The 17,765-nt window shown below is 40.1% G+C and overlaps 1 protein-coding gene across 2 annotated transcripts in view; it reads left to right on the top strand.

Annotated features, from left to right (window-relative positions):
* Window positions 1–15,777, top strand: part of anpeplb (alanyl (membrane) aminopeptidase-like b) — a 28,580-nt gene extending 12,803 nt beyond the window's left edge. The window contains exons 12-20 of one of the 2 annotated variants that reach the window (XM_074676908.1): window positions 1,422–1,555; window positions 2,815–2,870; window positions 2,960–3,107; window positions 3,287–3,375; window positions 5,284–5,397; window positions 7,008–7,175; window positions 7,283–7,423; window positions 10,782–10,845; window positions 14,752–15,777. In XM_074676908.1, the coding sequence (XP_074533009.1) occupies window positions 1,422–1,555; window positions 2,815–2,870; window positions 2,960–3,107; window positions 3,287–3,375; window positions 5,284–5,397; window positions 7,008–7,175; window positions 7,283–7,423; window positions 10,782–10,845; window positions 14,752–14,892 (1,055 nt within the window). In that variant the 3' untranslated portion in view covers window positions 14,893–15,777. Of the gene's footprint in view, window positions 1–1,421; window positions 1,556–2,814; window positions 2,871–2,959; window positions 3,108–3,286; window positions 3,376–5,283; window positions 5,398–5,553; window positions 5,580–7,007; window positions 7,176–7,282; window positions 7,424–10,781; window positions 10,846–14,751 lie in introns of those variants that run through there. The other variant, XM_074676909.1, reaches the window with a different exon arrangement.
* The last annotated feature ends 1,988 nt before the right edge of the window (window positions 15,778–17,765 follow it).

Below are 17,765 nucleotides of genomic sequence, written 5' to 3'. Positions count from 1 at the left end.
TCTTGGATAAAAGTCTGAGACTATAAAAACTGGCTTCAACAACTGAATTTAACTTGTTTGCTTGTTGCTTTTACTGAACTGCACCTGAAAGATTACTGAAGTTATACCTCGGCTCATGAGTGTCACTTGCCAAACTCATTTTGGAAACATTCTGACAGGGAGGATGATACAGAGCTCACTGGACTGGTTTTTATCCAATCTCCTGCAGATGAAAATGAGGAAAGTGAGGTGAAAAGGAAAAAAACAGCCAGTAAGATTCAGTTATTCAGTTCAGCCTTTCTCCCCCACCTCTGTCAGCATCTTCAAGTCGTCTGATCTCCTTACTTAATGAAAAACAGTGTATTGCTGTAGATTCTATTGTATTGTGTGCATAAACAATATTTTAGTTACTCATGAGTAAATTTTTTCATATTTAATAAGATGTTACAAACAGTGCTGTTTTGGGGGGACCCAGAAAAGATTAATGACTTTTTAATTCATTTCAATGGAGGAAATTTAGTTTGACACAATAGGAGATTTTAATTTAGGAGCTCTGTCACAGAATGAATTAAACTCATGAGTCATGGCACCATTGTATTATAGATTGAAATGCACTAAATTTCTAAGACTTTTACTCTCTACTTCTGCTCCTAAAGTCGGACTGCAAATTTTTCTTTCTTTTCTTCAGTCTGATCCCAAAGATAGTAGACTGAATTTGAATAGTTCTACATGAACTCAACTCAGACTGAAAACAAAAATACCCTCCACTGAGTGAAGCTAACAAAGAAAAGAACAGAAAATCTCAGCCAGGCTGGAGGAACTAGAAAACTAAAAACCACCGCTGAGACAGACACAACATGAGTGACAAAGAGGCGACTTAAACCTGCAGAATCCACTGGAGTCTTAAAACAAACAGAAAAAAAGACACAGACTTGGTGAAAACAGGACACATGGATCATGGAAAATAACAGCAAGAAAGACAAAAGGAGACATCGACTATAAGACAAGAGGTAACAGGGGTCCAGGTAGAATAAGGGGGCGGGCTCACAATTACATCAGTGAAACAATACGAGGCAGGGTATGAAGTCATCTAAAACGAGGAGTTAGATGTGACTTCAAAATAAAAGCAGATATACAAACATGAAAGACTTGACTGATGTAAAAAAAAAAAAGTGAGTTTCCTTCTAAAATAACACTCAAGTAAAGAACAGATACCAATGGAAAAAAAAACACATTTTTCATCTTTTTTCTTACTTTTTTTTTGTTTAAAACAAGTTTGAACACTTACTAAGTTTACTTTTAAAGCCAAGTCCTCTAGATCTTTAACTCAAGTTACTGATGTGAAAGAGCACATTTCACTTGTATTGGAGAAATTTGGAGTAAAAAAACAAACAAAAACTGCATGTGCACTAACCTTCTACTAACATTTTCTTTTTGAACAGTAAAGAAAGATGAATTCATCTCTAAGAAAGGAGAGTGGATACTGGCCAATGTCAACTGTACTGGATACTACAGAGTCAACTACAACCCCGAGAACTGGGAACGTCTCCAGTATCAACTGCTGACAAACCCAGAAGTGAGTACTCATCCCAGTACAGACTCACCAAGAACCAGAACCACGCAGAAACAGCATAGCTCCATCAGCTCTATCCAGAAACTTTACATCCTGCTGTCATCAGCAACAAAATGCTCCTCTGATCACTAAGGGAGTCTTGGAGATCTTGTCCGACCTTGTTGGGGAATATTTTTTGTTAACTTTTTCATTCCATGTTCCAGTAGTCAAACAAGTGTATAGTGAGGATCAATTGGATATGTAGCTATACAATTAACAACTGAAACTCTTTCATTACTTTTCTTTGATGTGATAAAAAATGATCCTGAGTTTTACACGTTTCATTTCCAGAAACACCTTTTTACACTGATTCTGGTGTAAACAACAACAACCACGTTTCTTCTTCTTATTATTTTTGTCTTCCAACAATTGCTTAAAAAGTGACCTTACCCCGAACCTTACTCTTACCTAACCTAACCCTTATCTGTAACCCACTGGGTACAAAAACAGTTTTGTTTCTGGTTTCTACATTTTGTGTAAGTGTAGAAACCTGGTGGAGCAGTGTGGTAGAATCCTAGCCTTATTCATATGTAACAGAAACACCACGATCAGCTGATGATGCACTAATTCTACAGCTCTGTTCCCACTTAGTGGTCCGGTATGGATCAGTGCAGTTTGATACGGGACAGATCGATATAGCCTGCTCCTGTCAGTGTTTCCACAGCCAACCATAAGCCGGATGCAGATAGCCATATTAGCTACGTGTTAGCCTGATGGCATAGCAGCATGACACAGTGTACCCTACTACTAAACTCAATTAAGAAAATAAACTACAGTTTTATATCCAAAGCAGTTTCACACTGTTCCCTGACGCAATTTTCTAAACAAAAAGAAAGTTATCTTTACAAAGTCGACTTGAGATTCCAACATGGCAGGGTTATGTGTTGCATTCTGTTGTCACTGTCACATTGGAAGTGATGATTCTTTCGACCAATCAATAGACTGTAGTGTTTCTAGCTCCAGGGTATTGGTATGTCTTGCACCCCAACAGAAGGGTACCAAAAGTGGATACCACTTTTGGAGACCTGTACCAGTTTTAGTCAAAGGAAAGGCCACAAAATTTGTACCTAACCAAGACCAAGGGAACTGAACCGCTTGGTAGTAACAGGGCTTCACATGTGTGAATATTTTAACCTATTTCTACCAAGTGTTATGAGCTTGATCCAAAGTCTAAACACTGTACCTTTAAGGGCTAACAGACTGTCATCTGTCTTGTTTTGCAGAGGATCCCACTGATGAACCGAGGGCAGCTTATTGATGATGCTTTCAATTTGGCGAGGTAATGATTTTGTGTTCAGCTGATGAAGAAGTGAGGAGAGCTGAAAGCAGCTTGTGACTGATCATATCTGTTTTTTTTTTCTCTTTCAGAGCTAAACTTGTTGACGTCACCCTGGCTTTGAATTCAACCCGCTTCCTTCGAAATGAGACAGAGTACCTTCCCTGGGAATCAGCAGTCAGGAACATGAAGTATATCGTCCGCATGTTTGACCGCTCAGAGGTTTATGGACCCATGCAGGCACGTTTCTGAAAACAATCCTTTCTTTTAAGACAATCATGGTAATAAACCAGGGTCATCTTGATCATTGAGTGAAGTGGTTTGAAGTAAATGGATAACATGGATTGAGCAGATTTCCTGTGAAGTGTTATAGCTGAGTGTTTTCCCAAACCTCTCAATAAATCTGTTCCTTCCTGCAGGAGTACTTCAGGGAACAGGTGAAGGTCCTCTACAAATACTTCAAGAATGAGACCGACCATTCAACAGTCCCCAAGGAGCATTCCTTACAGTACGAAATGAATCTTTTTTTAACCTACAGGGACTTCACTGTTCAGGCTGAATTTATCCTCTGCAGATATTTAAGGTTCAGTTTTAACAACTCACAAGAGGAGAAAGGAGGACAGGGGGGAAACATACAAAACAGATTCTTAGCTCCAAGAAAAACAGACCAACTCAAAAAAATAATTCAATGAATGGAGTTGATTTCATGGAGCTACTCATATTCCATCTAAACAAACCAAGCGAAATCAGTGTGCCCTGACTGATGTAGTCTCATCGACGTCGACCATCATTTTCTGATAGGGATGGGCATGTCAAGCAATATAGCTGTTTGATATTCGCTCGTAACTATTGTTGCTTTGGTCACAGTTTGTTTTATTTGGAAAGTCATTGGGCTTTTAGATGGTTACCTATTTTGTTGTGAAATTGACACACAACAGCTCCAGCATCCTGCGTTAAACTGCTACCTGCTGTGGACAGGACAAAGCAATTGCTCGTTTGTTGGTTTGTTGGTTTGTTGGTTTGTTTGTTTGTATGTTCATTTTCCACTGCTTTTTTGTGTCCGGGTCATGGGGGCTGCAGTGCCATCAGCAAAAAACAATGGCCCCTGTCCTCAGCCACTTCCACCAGCTCCTCCGGGGGGATACCAAGGTGTTCCCAGGCCAGTCGAGAGATATAATCTCTCCACTGTGTCCTGGGTCTGCCCCGGGGTCTCCTCTCAGTTGGACATGCCTGAAACACCTCCCAAAGGCGGTGTTTCAGGAGGCATCCTCACCAGATGCCTGAACCACCTCATCTGGCTCCTCTCAATGCGGAGGATCGGCAGCTCTACTCCGAGCCCCAAGCTCCGAACCCTGTCTCTAAAGCTGAGCCCAGACATCCTGTGGAGAAACCTCATTTCAGCCGCTAGCATCCTCGATCTTGTTCTTTTGGTCACTACCCACAGCTGGTCATAGGTAAAGGGTTGGAATGTAGATTGACCGGTAAATTGAGAGCCTTGCCTTCTGGCTCAGCTCTCTCTTGACCGGAGTAGCGTCCGCATCACTGCCTACGCTGCCCGGATCCATCTGTCAATCTCTCGCTCCATTTTCTCCTCACTCGTGAACAAGGCCTTGTGATACTACAAAGCCATAGCAAATGAATTATTTGATTTTCTTGATGTTAATGACTATGCAAATATTTGATCCCTATCTTTGATACAAATTTTTTGAAGCAGATCGGCTGTTGTGGCCATATTTGGAGTGGGGCCGGCTTTGAGTCTCCACACTAACAGCTAGAGGGTAGTGAGCTGAGCTGTGCCTCTGAGTGAGCGAACTTGGGATCTTACTGCCATGCTAGAAAAAAAATCATCCCCCGTATCATAACATTACATACATACAAACAGTACACCCCCTAATAGGGCCATGGGGGTTGCAGCTCTTACTAACATATTTACCAACCATGAAAGTAACATCTGAATGCTCTATTTGTGAACTGGTGTAGTGATTTCTATAAAACCTGGTTCAGTTTGTGACCTTGACAGGAAAGGTAAATGTGCTCATCATTTTGATCATGATTCATGTTCGTTTTCCTGGCTTATGTCTCTTCTTTTTTACTTGTCTTATATATAAGTCCAAGAGTGGTTTTGCCATGTGTAGCTGTCACATCAGTAGTTTATGGTCTCACCCCACTGGATTGTAATCAGTTGCTGTTTGGAAAGCAGTGTGTAACAATGTAAATAAGTACAGATAAATCCCCAACTGTTGCAATGAAACTCAACAAGGAAGCAAATTTTTACAGGGGAAAATATCAGACAGATAAATGTGTTTTTAAAGCACATGGCCAAAAATAGACAAAAGAAAAATGCTCAGACCAGCTCTTTTCAGAACGTTTAGCTTAACCTGCTCAGTCTCTAAATGTGAATATGCCTCATTTCCAGGCACAGCCAGATCATTGCCGTACAAGTGGCATGCTCTAATGGACTCCCAGAATGTACAGCTATGGCTACAGAGTTGTTCTCCAAGTGGATGAACAGCAATGACTCAACCAACAGGTAAGGAGATGGTTGAATTAGTGAACACCTCTTTGGATTAAACCTTCAGAACTTTCTTTCTATGGTCCCTCTGAAACATTTCTTAACTTTCAAACAATTCTTCTGGTCTTCCCACAAATGGTCTCTCTGTCCTGGCTTTCCTTATATTCTTTGTAGCTTTCCTCCACACTGATTTATTAAAGGTAGGTGATGCTCTGCTTCTTTTTGCTGTAACTGATGCTCCTTGTTGTCACCACTCAGCATTGTGGCCCCTTGGTCTTAAAGCTGCTCCTGGGTTGGACTGTTGCGCACTGTTTTTAGTCGATGATGATTGTAAATATGTAAAGCTTTACAACAACCATACATGCATGTGTGTTAATGCATGAAGGTATTTAGTGCATTTTGACTTGTATGTACTGTAAATATGCGTGGATTATAGTAGAACTGGTATGCAAGTAGAGTTTATATACACTCAGCAGTCACTTTATTTGGTACATTTGTCTTCAGAGTGTCCTTAAACCTTGGTCTTTAGATTCAACAAGCTGCTGGAAACTTTCTTCAGAGATGTTTCTCCATATTGTCAAGATAGCATCACACAGTTGCTGCAGATTTGTCGACTGAACATCCATGATGAGAATCTCCAGTTCCACCACAGCCCAAAGAACTGCTTACTGGACTGAGATCTGTTGACTGTGGTGTCCTATGGAGTCCAGTAAACTCATCATCATGTTGAAGAAACCAGTCTAAGACGATTTGAGCTTTGTGACATGGCGCGTTATCCTGCTGGAAGTAGCCATCAGAAGATCGGTTCAGTTCGGTTCATCTCTATATGGCCCGCATTTTGTGGCGTTTTCTTTGGTAAAAACCAGACAGGTCCTCACACTTCTGACCTGTACTGTCCCACTTTTTGGGACTTTTTCCTTGGGGTGCCAGACATACCGATCTGACCCCAGAGGGTGGAACTAGAAACACAGTAGTCCGTTGATTGATTGAAAGAAATATCACCAGGATGGATCCATGCTTTCATGTTGTTGACGCCAAATTCTGACCCTACCATCTGAATGTGGAGCAGAAATCCAGACTCATCAGACCAGGCAACGTTTTTCCATCTTCTGTTGTCCAGTTTTGGTGTTGCTGTGTGAATTGTAGCCTCAGTTTCCTGTTCTTAGCTGACAGGAGGGTCACCCGGTGTGGTCTTCTGCTGCTGTAGCCCATCTGCCTCAAGGTTGGACGTGTTGTGCATTCAGAGATGCTCTTCTGCAGACCTCGGTTGTAACCAGAGTTTCTTAAAGTCTCTTAAATCACCTTTCTTCTCTACTATTTGATTGGCTGATTAGATATTTGAGTTAAAAAGCAGCTGGAGAGGTGTACCTGATGAAGTGGCTGCAGAGTGTACGTAAGACACAAGTTTACACAGATACTCACCAAGGTTTGTTCAGTCTGTGTTTGGACGAAGGTTTTTATGGATAAGAATGCTAATGGTGAGGTTACACTTGGATGTCTTGATGACCTACCTTACTCTGAAACTAATGTCACTCAACCAGAATAAAGAAATATCAAACAGACTTGGAGATGTGCTTATTGGCAGGAAGTAGTTTAGTGAACTGTCCTTATTTTTGTATGTGATTCAGCATCCACCCCAACCTGCGGTCTACGATTTACTGCCAAGCTGTGGCTGCTGGCGGGAAGGAAGAGTGGGAGTTTGCCTGGAACAAGTTTCAGAGCACAAATGAAACATCAGAGCAAGAACAGCTTCGCGGAGCTCTGGCCTGCACCAAGAAGATCTGGCTGCTGAACAGGTGAAGCAAAGACCTCGATGGTCTGAACTTCTGTCACGTCAGTCACACCTGTGATTAAGGAAATTCTCAACATGCAGAGTAATTAGGTAAACTGTCTTATCTTGCAGATACCTGGAGTACACTTTGGACCCTGAGAAGATACGTCTGATGGACGTCGCTTCCACGGTCCGCTACATCTCTCAGAACGTGGCAGGGCAGGCACTGGCATGGAACTTTATCAGAGCACACTGGAAATACGTCAGTCAGGGGTAGGTTTCCACCTTGTTGTCTGAGTCATGAACACACATTTGAGATTGTGTGGCTGGGCTGGGTGAGCATTGACGGTAAAAGGGAGGATATCAGGATTATGTTTTCTGATAGAGTTACAGGTGTGAATATTGAGTGTTGGGAAGAAGATACTTAATCTCTGATCCATCATCCTCACCAGGAACAAATTCATGTCTTGTGACAGCTATGAGCTGCCAGGTGAAGACAAATCTTCAGCTGTTAATTATTTCTTTCTTTGGAAAGAGATCTGACAGCTGTATCCTACCTAGACCTGTGACCAAGTCAACTGTATAAACAAGCACTGCCATAAAAACTCAGAGTATATAAAGCATGGCTTATAAAAATTCACACAGTGTCATTAAGGATAAAGGTTGTCTTATTTAATCTTTACTTCTCATAAGCTGTCCATAAAGTCCCTGGGTGCTACCAGGAAGAGAAAAAGATCAGAATCAAAGTTCAAATATAATAACACAGAGTTTCATTTCGTGAGCACACAGACACCTGAGACTGATCTTTGTTAAGTCAATAACAGGAATCACACGTCGCTCTTTGAATTACCCGTGTGAAGCTTCATAGACAACAAAGAAGAGATTCAAGCTGCGATAACTTAATTCAACAGAAGGATGGAAAAGCCAGAAACAACATGCTGCCTGCTTACAAATGACTGACGACTGAGACTGTTAAAGAAAAAGATCAGGAAGAAAAACATGGTCCAAATGATCAAAAAGAGGAGATAAACATGGGGAATTCATTGGAAAAATCTAAAACATAGTAGGGCTAGAGATTATTTTAGTAATTGATTACTCTGACGATTATATTTACGATTAATTGATGAATCAGAAACAAAAGGATGCGAATGCATAACAGTAAAATTCACTAAACCAAACGTATTGTTATTTTAGTTGAGGACTATAGTTTGCTTAATGATATATGCAAAGAAACAACATATTTGAACATAATTAAACTGACCAGATCCCACATTAGGTAAATTGAGTAAATAAAGTATAAAAAGTGAAATGAATGTATTGTCACTTAAAGAACCAACAGTTTGGGTAAAATAACAGAAAATATATTGTTATTTCATTAGAGTAAGAACTTAATAGGCCAAGAAGGCAAATAAATAAAAATGTGTCCCCAGTCTTTTCACCTGCAGGTCAAACAGTTCACCCCCTCTGCCCTACCACTGTCTGTAGCAGCTAACGCTAATGCTAATGTTAGTTTAATGAACTCCTTGTGGTTTTCAAACGGGGTGATGATTTGATAAAAAGTTTAAATGAGTCCCAAAAGAACATAAAGCTCACAACATATAAAGGAGTGTATGTGGGGTTTTGTAGCTCCTCACCTCACTGTAGAGCTCCCGGCTCGTCGTTGATGAGCCCAACATGTTTGTGTTTTAAGTACTGGAACATTGCAGTCATACTGTCGTGCCAAGCGAGGTCATTTTTGTCAATTGCTTTTACCCAGTGTAAAAATTTCCCAAACTCTGGAGTTTTTTTGACAATCAGCTTCTCCAGCTCTGCCATTATTCGCGTGTTTACTTATTTCCCTCACCTGCCGACTTGGCTTCTCCCCCACCTCACTGATCTGTTTACATGTGACACATACAGCCCCACAGCCCAGGTAATCTACACTCCAGTCCAGTAGGTGGCGGTAATGTACCTTCAGCTGGCTGCCAACTGCTAAATAAACCAACGAAAAGGAAGAAGACAAATAAACTGAAGAGAAACTGATACAGTGATGATGCAACACAGTCCATCGATTATGGAAAAACATTGTCGACACTTTTACTAATCAATTTTTAGCGATTTTATCGATTCGTTGTTGCAGCTCTACAAAGTAATATTAAAAAACTGCTTATTTAAATATATAATGTGTATATATATTTATTAATTTATCCATCTCTCCACTTAGCCCTGGGTTGCAAGAGGCTGGAACCACAGACTGATTGGTTGCCAGTGTATCACAGAGACAAACAACCTTTCACGCAAACACTCTCATCTTCTATGGAAATGTGAGAAGCAAACATTAGACCACTTGTCTCTGCTTCAGGGACATTGGAAAAAGTGCCCTTGACACAGAGACAAACAGCCAATTAGGGACTGTTGCAAAATGTTGCAAGGGCAAGATCAGCATTTTAACATGAATTTAGCCAATCAGCATTGTAGGAAATAATCCTCGGAGGGCGAATATTAATTTGCCTTTCTGGTAAATTTGGTGAGTCTTGGTGGTTGTAGTCTGGTTAAGAATAATGGACAGTGACACTGTTAACAGCGCTGTATGCTCTCTTTTCCATGATCTGTTCAGGAGGAGAACTTTAAGTTGAAAATTATAGACAAGAATAACTGGATCAGATCCTGACCTCAAAAATATGGTCACTGAGAGACTTGCTCACTAGAAAGATAGACTGGAAAAATTCCTTTAAAAAAAGAAATGACACATTTCCCCCTTTCTGACTTGATGTTTCTGCTCAGGCGAATGTTCACAGCTTCTTCAACTGGTTTGACATGTTAACAGATTACCAACATCACATCACTGGTTTTCTTTTTTGCACGGTCAATAACATCAAATAACAGAAAAGTATATTTAGATAGCTGCTTTAACTTGCTTTTTTAATACAGGCTGAAAACACCCTCTACTTTTCTTTTGCACTCCTTTGACTTGGCCGGTGTGTCTCAATGATCCACTTCAGTGAAAAGACTGGTCAGTGGTGCTGTGCTGGCTGCCAGCAGTATTCAGGATCGATTTTTGATTTGTTTTGTCACTTTACAGATGTTTTGTGACTGGCCTCCTGCTGACAGCTCTGCAGCTCTGAATTGTGAAACTCTTAGATCACTGAAAACCATTTAGGTCACCAAATGAAAACCTGCTGGCTAATCACAAAAACAGAGCAAGGGCTGAAGTTTTTTCCTCTCACAGCATGAGATTTGGTAGTAATCTAGCTCTCATATTCAATCAGCTGAAGCTGCTTACTGAAAAACATCATTACAACATAGCGCTGCCTTTGTCTGTGAGTGGGGGTTATTGTTACTATTGTTTGTTCATATTTCCCAAGCTGTGGATTAAAAAAAACAACTACCCATTGACTATATTTGCATTATTCAAGCTGGGTTCACACTCTTTTCGTTGCTTGTAACTGATGTATTGTTAAAGTTTCCCTCAAAATATTCTTTCTTAAAAGAATCCTGATTAACACACAGAAAAAAAGTGAGTAGATGAATGAACGTGGCACAGCTCAGGGTTTGTTTTGCTGTGACCTCATGTCAGAGGTGTTATGTTTCACTCCTGATTGTTGTTTTGTCCATCCTGCTCACTCTTCCCCTCTGTTTTCTTTTTAACCAGGCATGCAATAGAACTGATTGAAGGAGTGACCAGAAGGTTCTCAACACAGTTCGAGTTGGACGAGGTAAAGTGCTTTCTTGTGTCCAGATGACGTCAAAAGTATGCAGTGATGAATACTCCTATCATTCCAGTCACAGACCAATAATAGATTTACAACCACAGAGTCAGAGGGAACACCCTGATCTCCTGTCGCTGTGAGCCCGGTCAAAGATTTCCCACTGAGCTCAAACCCACATTTTCTCCATCTGCTTGTTTTTGTAACTCCCAAGGAAAGAGGTGAAATACTTAGTGTTGCTGACAGTCTCCAGCTGACAGATCCGTTAAAAAGAAAAACATTGATGAGTTCATCCTGCCAACAAATACAAGTATTGTGCAATCCAAGCTGATGTGCCTCATCCTTCTGAGACACATTGGAAAAACTGCTTGGACTGCACTGCAAAAACTGAGATCCAAACAAGTGTTTGTTTTATTTTTGGTAAAAGTTGTTTTATTCACCTGACAGGTCTGGAAAAATGTCTGATTTCAAGGCATTGAAATAAAAAAATAAATAAACTCATCAAAAACATACTTTAGCAGTCATTTCTACACTAAATTGAAGGTTAAAGTTCTGGCTTAAAATGTGTATCCAACTCATGTGTTGCAAAGAGACACATTGTGACAACCAACCCCATCACCCCATTATTTTAATAGGTAAATCTTTTCAAAAGACAAGAAAGCAGAAATAAAGTTTGATTACAGTGACAAGTTGACAAATACATTACTCAATGCTTCTTAACACAAAATGAGCAAGAACCATGTAACAGGAAACACATCTTTGGGCCAGCCTATTTTATTTGACATACATGTTAGTGACAACCAACCTCAACTGGAATTTCTAGCTAGCATCAAGGCTAACATCCATGTAACAACTTGTTAGCTAGCTAATAAGAGTCTGAACTATAGCTTTCTCTTCACACTTTTCAAGGCTAACAGTTATTTGTTTTGTTAGTTTGTATCAAAATCCAAGAGGAAAAAAAAGAGGAGCTGAATATTTAGAATTTGACTTGAATAACATAAAAGTCCTCTCACCATAAGTTCAGCTGACTTGCTCCAAAAAGGACTATGTTGGTGAGCTCCGAACCCACCTGACCTATGGCTAAGCCACGCCCCCTCCACTCACTTGAACAAACATTATACATTCAGCAACAGGTGCTATGGCAGGTGCAACAGCAAGAAGCACTTTAAAGGATGCCGTTGATGATTTTTGGAGCCAGAAATATAACAGATCATCCAGAAGTCACCAAAAGGCTCTAAATTCCACATTGGAGGGATATACAAATTATTTTATTGTTGAGAAGGTCGATAAAAATCTTCAGTTACAGACTAAATTTACAGGACGCAGAGCAAACCTGATAAACAGCATCTGGTTAGCATCAGCATCTCAGACAACAAGACAGAGGATCAGCATTGGTCAGGACAAAAATATAACCTCCTTTTTAACATCTTTACTAAGAGTGTGTCTCTGTTAGTTTGGACCTACAGTATTTACACTGAATCACTCAGACAACGTTTGACAACCTTTTTGTCTCAGCTATTACAGATAAGCTATTGAAGCTAAGCTCCAGAGGCTAGCGTTAGCTTAACTAGAGCCCTTTGGACAACAGCTAACAATGATGTTTGATCAGCAGAAAGCAAAAACTAGAACAAAACAGGCCAATGAACTCCCAACAAACAAAGAGACATGATGAACAACACAGCTAGGAGCTAATGTTACGCTAACTTTAGCTAATGTTAGAAGATATAGAAAATAACTTTATATTTCTTTCCAGCAAAGTGACAATATGCTGCCTCAAATAGGATGTCAGCTTACCTTTGAACAGATGAAGACATCCTTGTTCATTTTTTATTTGAGTTGGTTTATGGTCGACCACACACAGTGGAGATATGGCTCAGGAAAGAGTAAAAAATACACCTCACCGGTCAGCCTCTTAATTCTGTAAATTTCCATACCACATTTTGAAAGACAGAGCTCTGATGGAGAGATACAATGAGTTTGATAACCAACCCCATTCTACCATACTTGCCAAGTTTGTTGAAGTTGGATTTTTTTTTTTATCAGTCTTCAATAACAATTCAGGTGTCATTTTTGTGTTTCAACAACTTGCAATCAGACAGTTTTCTTCTGGACTTCGTCAGGTGAGCGTGGCTCAGATTCAGTAGGTTTGCTCTGATCCATCTTTTAAAGCCCCGACACCAATACTGATACCTAGGTTTTGGTAGTAGTCGATTGATCCAATCTGATACTGGTGTTAAATTAACCTTCTTTCCTTAATATCAATATGTGAATTATGTATTTGTAACATCAGACTTTTTGAACTTTGGAGTTAAAAGACTCACTCTCAGCAGAGGGTAAGTGAGGAATCAAACTTGCAGGCTGAAAATTGTCAGAGTTTTTGTTAGTGAAAAACATCCAAAATAATGTAAATACATAACAGCATACAGCTGAGTTGAACAGTTCTTGTCTTTTTTCACCAATATCTAATCTAACTGTATGAGTCTCAGTTATTAAGTCTAATAAGATTATTGTTTGTTTAAAGGAAGACATGTACACTTGCTTAGGTTTTAGTTTCTGTGGTGTAAAGGGCACATTTCTGGTGAACTATAATTAGCCGTGGATTAACCCACATTGGAGAACACATGACTGTGGTGAGCTTACACAGGGGCAGGGCTGTGAAGAAGTCTGAACAGAAATAAAATACCAGTGCTCCCAGTGAGAGGGCTAACAGGTCACAGAGGGGTCGGATGAGAAGGATCAGTGAGTTTTGGCGACCAGATTCACAACATCGTAGATCAGTTTGAAATAAATAAGGACATTTATTAGATGTCCTCATAATCCTTATTTCAATTAGAGTTAGTTGGAAGTAAATGTTAAATCACTGTCAGGCTCTTCATCCTCACACGGTCCCCATACAGCGATAAAAACAACCTTCCCATCCTGAATTCAAGCGAACAATGGGCCTTTGATTTCTGACAGATGTGGATAAAAACAGCTCCGTCATCCATCCTCCCAAATGACAGGAGATACTGGCAGATTCTATCTAATTACAATATTAAGCTTCATCACGAAACGCGGAGCATGAAAGCCTTTTTTTGTTATCCATTGCCCAACATAGTAATTTAACGTCCAATGTCTAGTTACAGTTGCTATGTGCTAAATCTGTAAATAGCCGTTCAGGGGTTTACCCTTCCAACACCATTTAGTGTCAGTCTCTTCTTCCCAGGACTTATCGACATGAATAACGACCAGGCCTGGAGTTTAGTATGCCATGTTGTTTTAATCGGCCACTTAGTGGGAGCACAGGGACATAAAAGTCTTTCCAAGTTATCATCTTTCCCAACCCCAGATGATGAGAAACCACGCTCCGTTGGTACTACCAAGCGGATCAGTTTGGTTTGTCTCGGTGTGACACGCCTTTTGTTGCGTTTCTTCTGACTAAAACCAGGGCAGGTCTCTGAATTACTGACCTGTACCGTATCACTATTTGGTCTCCTTTTGTTGGGGTGCCAGAGCTAGAAACACTGCAGTTTATTGACTGGTTGAAAGAATCATTGGTAACAAAGAACACATAACTCTGCCATGGTGAAACCTCCAGCCGACCTTCTGAGGAATTGCTTGATGCTTGTTTTTTTGTTACATTGCGTTTTTCTTCTTTGATTGATTTATTAGCAGGGTACGCTGCGTCGCACTGTCGCACGAATCTCCCCCACACCGTTACACTAGCAGCAGGCTGAAGTGTTGATCCAAGGCAGGATGGATCCATGCTCTCATGTTGGAAGTGTTCATGTCTGCATGTCATCGAGCTGCTGCTGTCTGATTGTCAGTTTAGACGTTTGCCTTAATGAGTAGTCGTACAGGTGTACCGTCTTTTGTCAGGTGAACGCATTACTTTTTTAAACCATCACTAATCTCTCTTCTTCTCACTCTGTTCAGCTGGATCGATTTGCCAGAGACTACGAAGTAGGTCCTGCCTTCGGAGCTGTGGATCGGGCCAAGGAGCAAACCCGGGTGAACATCCAGTGGATCAGCGAGAACAAAGACGCCGTGCTCAAGTGGTTTGAAGAAGCTTTGTAGTGGCGCGGACATTAGACATCTTCCATTAACGCAGAGCCTCAACGATCACCGATGGGAGCAGATTTCAAAACTGCTTCAGAACATAATCCAGACCAAAAAAAATCCTGATCAAGATTTATCTTTTCTGAAGAGAGAAGGAGAGATGATTATGGGAGGAGGGAAGGTATTTGAACTGTGATCTTTCTCAAAACACTGATACTTATATAGTTCCAACATTTGATGAACGAATGAGGTGAATGGGTGAATCCAGTGTTTATGTATATACTAATGTGCATTATTTATACAGTATTTTCAGCACTAACCCTCAGTCAGATGATTTTTGCACATGAAGCTATTTTAATGTGTTTGTTTTTTGTTTGACAACCTCCATTGTTTACACATCCTTACATAAAGGAAAGGGGCAGGCATTTACATCCATCTACCACCAAAATGAGAACATTTGTGAGTCCATCCTCTGTTTCCCAGCTGTCTTTGAAGCTCAAGGAGAGGTCACCAGCCCGTCACAGGACTCACATGTAGAGACAGATAACCAGTCAAGCACAAACTCACACCTTTGGGTCGTGACCCGTCAACCCAAGGACCATGTTGGACTGTAGGAGGAAGTCCGAGAAAACCAACGCCAGCTCGGAGAGAACATGTAAACTCCTTCCATAATGTGTTTTGAGTACAGGGAGATGTATTAAATGAATGCAATTGCTAAATTTACCAGCACTATGATGCTGCCAAATTCCAGACTAGCTTTTTAACACTTGCATGAATCAGAGCCACAGGACAGAAACGCCTATTTATATATTCAGACTCCGTCTTTATGTGTATTTGATGTGTTAAGAAGTAATCAGATTATTATTCCTTTTGCTGGATTATCTCAACAATAAATTCATGACATACTGTGATACATGTGTTTTTGTCATAATAGCACCCAAAGCAATATTTTCCACCCAACGATGGATGTGTACTGTGTTACAAATGGAAATATTAAGTGATCGGTCAGATCAGAGCAAAACACGCCCTTCCTCTTGGCGAAGCTCCAGAAGTGAGGGCGGTCTTTGAGGACAAGAAGCTAATGTGATGCAGAAGTTTGATCCCCACTAGCAACCACTCTCATTTTCTTCTTCATCTTCAAACATTTGCTATCTAAATGACCCTTACCCTGACCTACAGTCTCTAAAGCTCATACGGGAGATAGAGCTTTCATTGATCAGGCTCCTCTTTTTTAGACTCATCTACAAGTCAGATTCAAACTTTCCTTTTTAAAAAAGCTGATAATAAAAGATGGATCAGGGTCCGTATGCATGACCATCCATTAGCGGGGAAACAGACTGTTTGTACTCATGGTGAAAAACAAATTGGTTAGCCTTATGCATGAGCAAGTTAACAAGCCAAAACAGCATTAAGTTTATTGGAGGTATACCCCACCATTACAGGTGCTTACGACAGGATTCCAGCGCCTGTTCGGCTGTTCAAAGGCTGACATCACCACGCAATGTGTTGCCATTTGAGGTGAAATGTGCAAAGACAGTAGAAAGGTGGTGATGTGTAACTGTACAGCAAATTTGGATTCAGGAGACTCAACGTTTTTCAGTGAACAGATGAGAAAAGGGAGACAATCAAAGTCTCAAATCGGCGAGGCTCGCTGCCGTCAGTTTTACGAGTTTGATTCCCTCAAACTTATAAAACTGACATCTGGATCCTTCCAACGTGTGGTGAAATGTTGGACTTCATAAACTGCTTTTAAGAGTTATTCATCGAGGTACTGGGGCATTGCTGCAGCGCTAGTTCCTCAAAGCAGGTTACATATTACTGATTTTATTATTAAGGTTTTCTACAGTGCGCTCAGAAACGCCACACACATTTACTCTGTTCATGATCGCCAAACTTTCTCTTGGTTTATCTGATTGACTCACTGATGACAGCTGTCTGTGTATTCTTGTAACAAAATCTCTGTTTTTTCCACTAAAAAAAAAACATTTTTCTTGATCTTTTCTCAGACACACCGTTAGCGCTCGCCAGGTTTAGTGCTGTTTATGAGTGGTAGATGTGCAGTTTGACTTTGTTGGATGACTTTTTCCAGGAGGTTCCCCTTAAATATGACATAATCTGCACCTGCATCTCTTTCATGGTGTAATAAATTAACTGACTGATTATTTGCAGTCGTGCATGCGGCTAACGCTGCAGCTAAACGGGCTGTTCCATAACAGAACATTAGGCCTATACCACGTAAACAGCAATAACCCTGTTTGCTCACAAATGTTAACGGGTAATTTCAAATGTTTTAAAAAATGAAATATTGACCTTAGCCTGAAAATTGACTGCATGTAAACCAAGCGGCAATCTCCAGTCTAAGAATATGAGACAGTGCTTAAGTGCTAAAATCTGCTGCTTCTCGAGTGTCAACTTAAGCCTGGCTCCAGAAGTACCAGAAGTCACACACACACCAAGCCAAAAAAAGACGTTTTCTATGGGGTGCCGTTTGTAAAGCAGCACATGCTAAAAAATACCCAGCTACATTTGGTCACATTTATCTTCAAACCATGTGCAAAAAACGGGTGTGATTTTTTTAGTGACCTTTTATGACATTTAGAACAATATTTGTCGTCTTAGAAAAATCTTAAATAGTTAAATCTAAATCTAAATGTTAAATCTAAATGTTAAATCTAAATCTAAATGTTAAATCTAAATGTTGAATCTAAATCTAAATGTTAAATCTAAATGTTAAATCTAAATCTAAATGTTAAATCTAAATGTTAAATCTAATTATAAATCAAAATCTAAATGTTAAATCTAAGTCTAAATATGAAATCTAAATCTAAATGTTAAATCTAAATGTTAAATCTAAATCTAAATGTAAAATCTAAATGTTAAATCTAAATCTA

The sequence above is a fragment of the Halichoeres trimaculatus genome, unplaced genomic scaffold, assembly GCF_033239565.1.
Source record: "Halichoeres trimaculatus isolate MK-OKI-2021-1 unplaced genomic scaffold, fHalTri1.1 fHalTri1_scaffold_10, whole genome shotgun sequence".
Classification (NCBI taxonomy): domain Eukaryota; kingdom Metazoa; phylum Chordata; class Actinopteri; order Labriformes; family Labridae; genus Halichoeres; species Halichoeres trimaculatus.
This window is presented reverse-complemented; position numbering and strand designations above follow the sequence as displayed.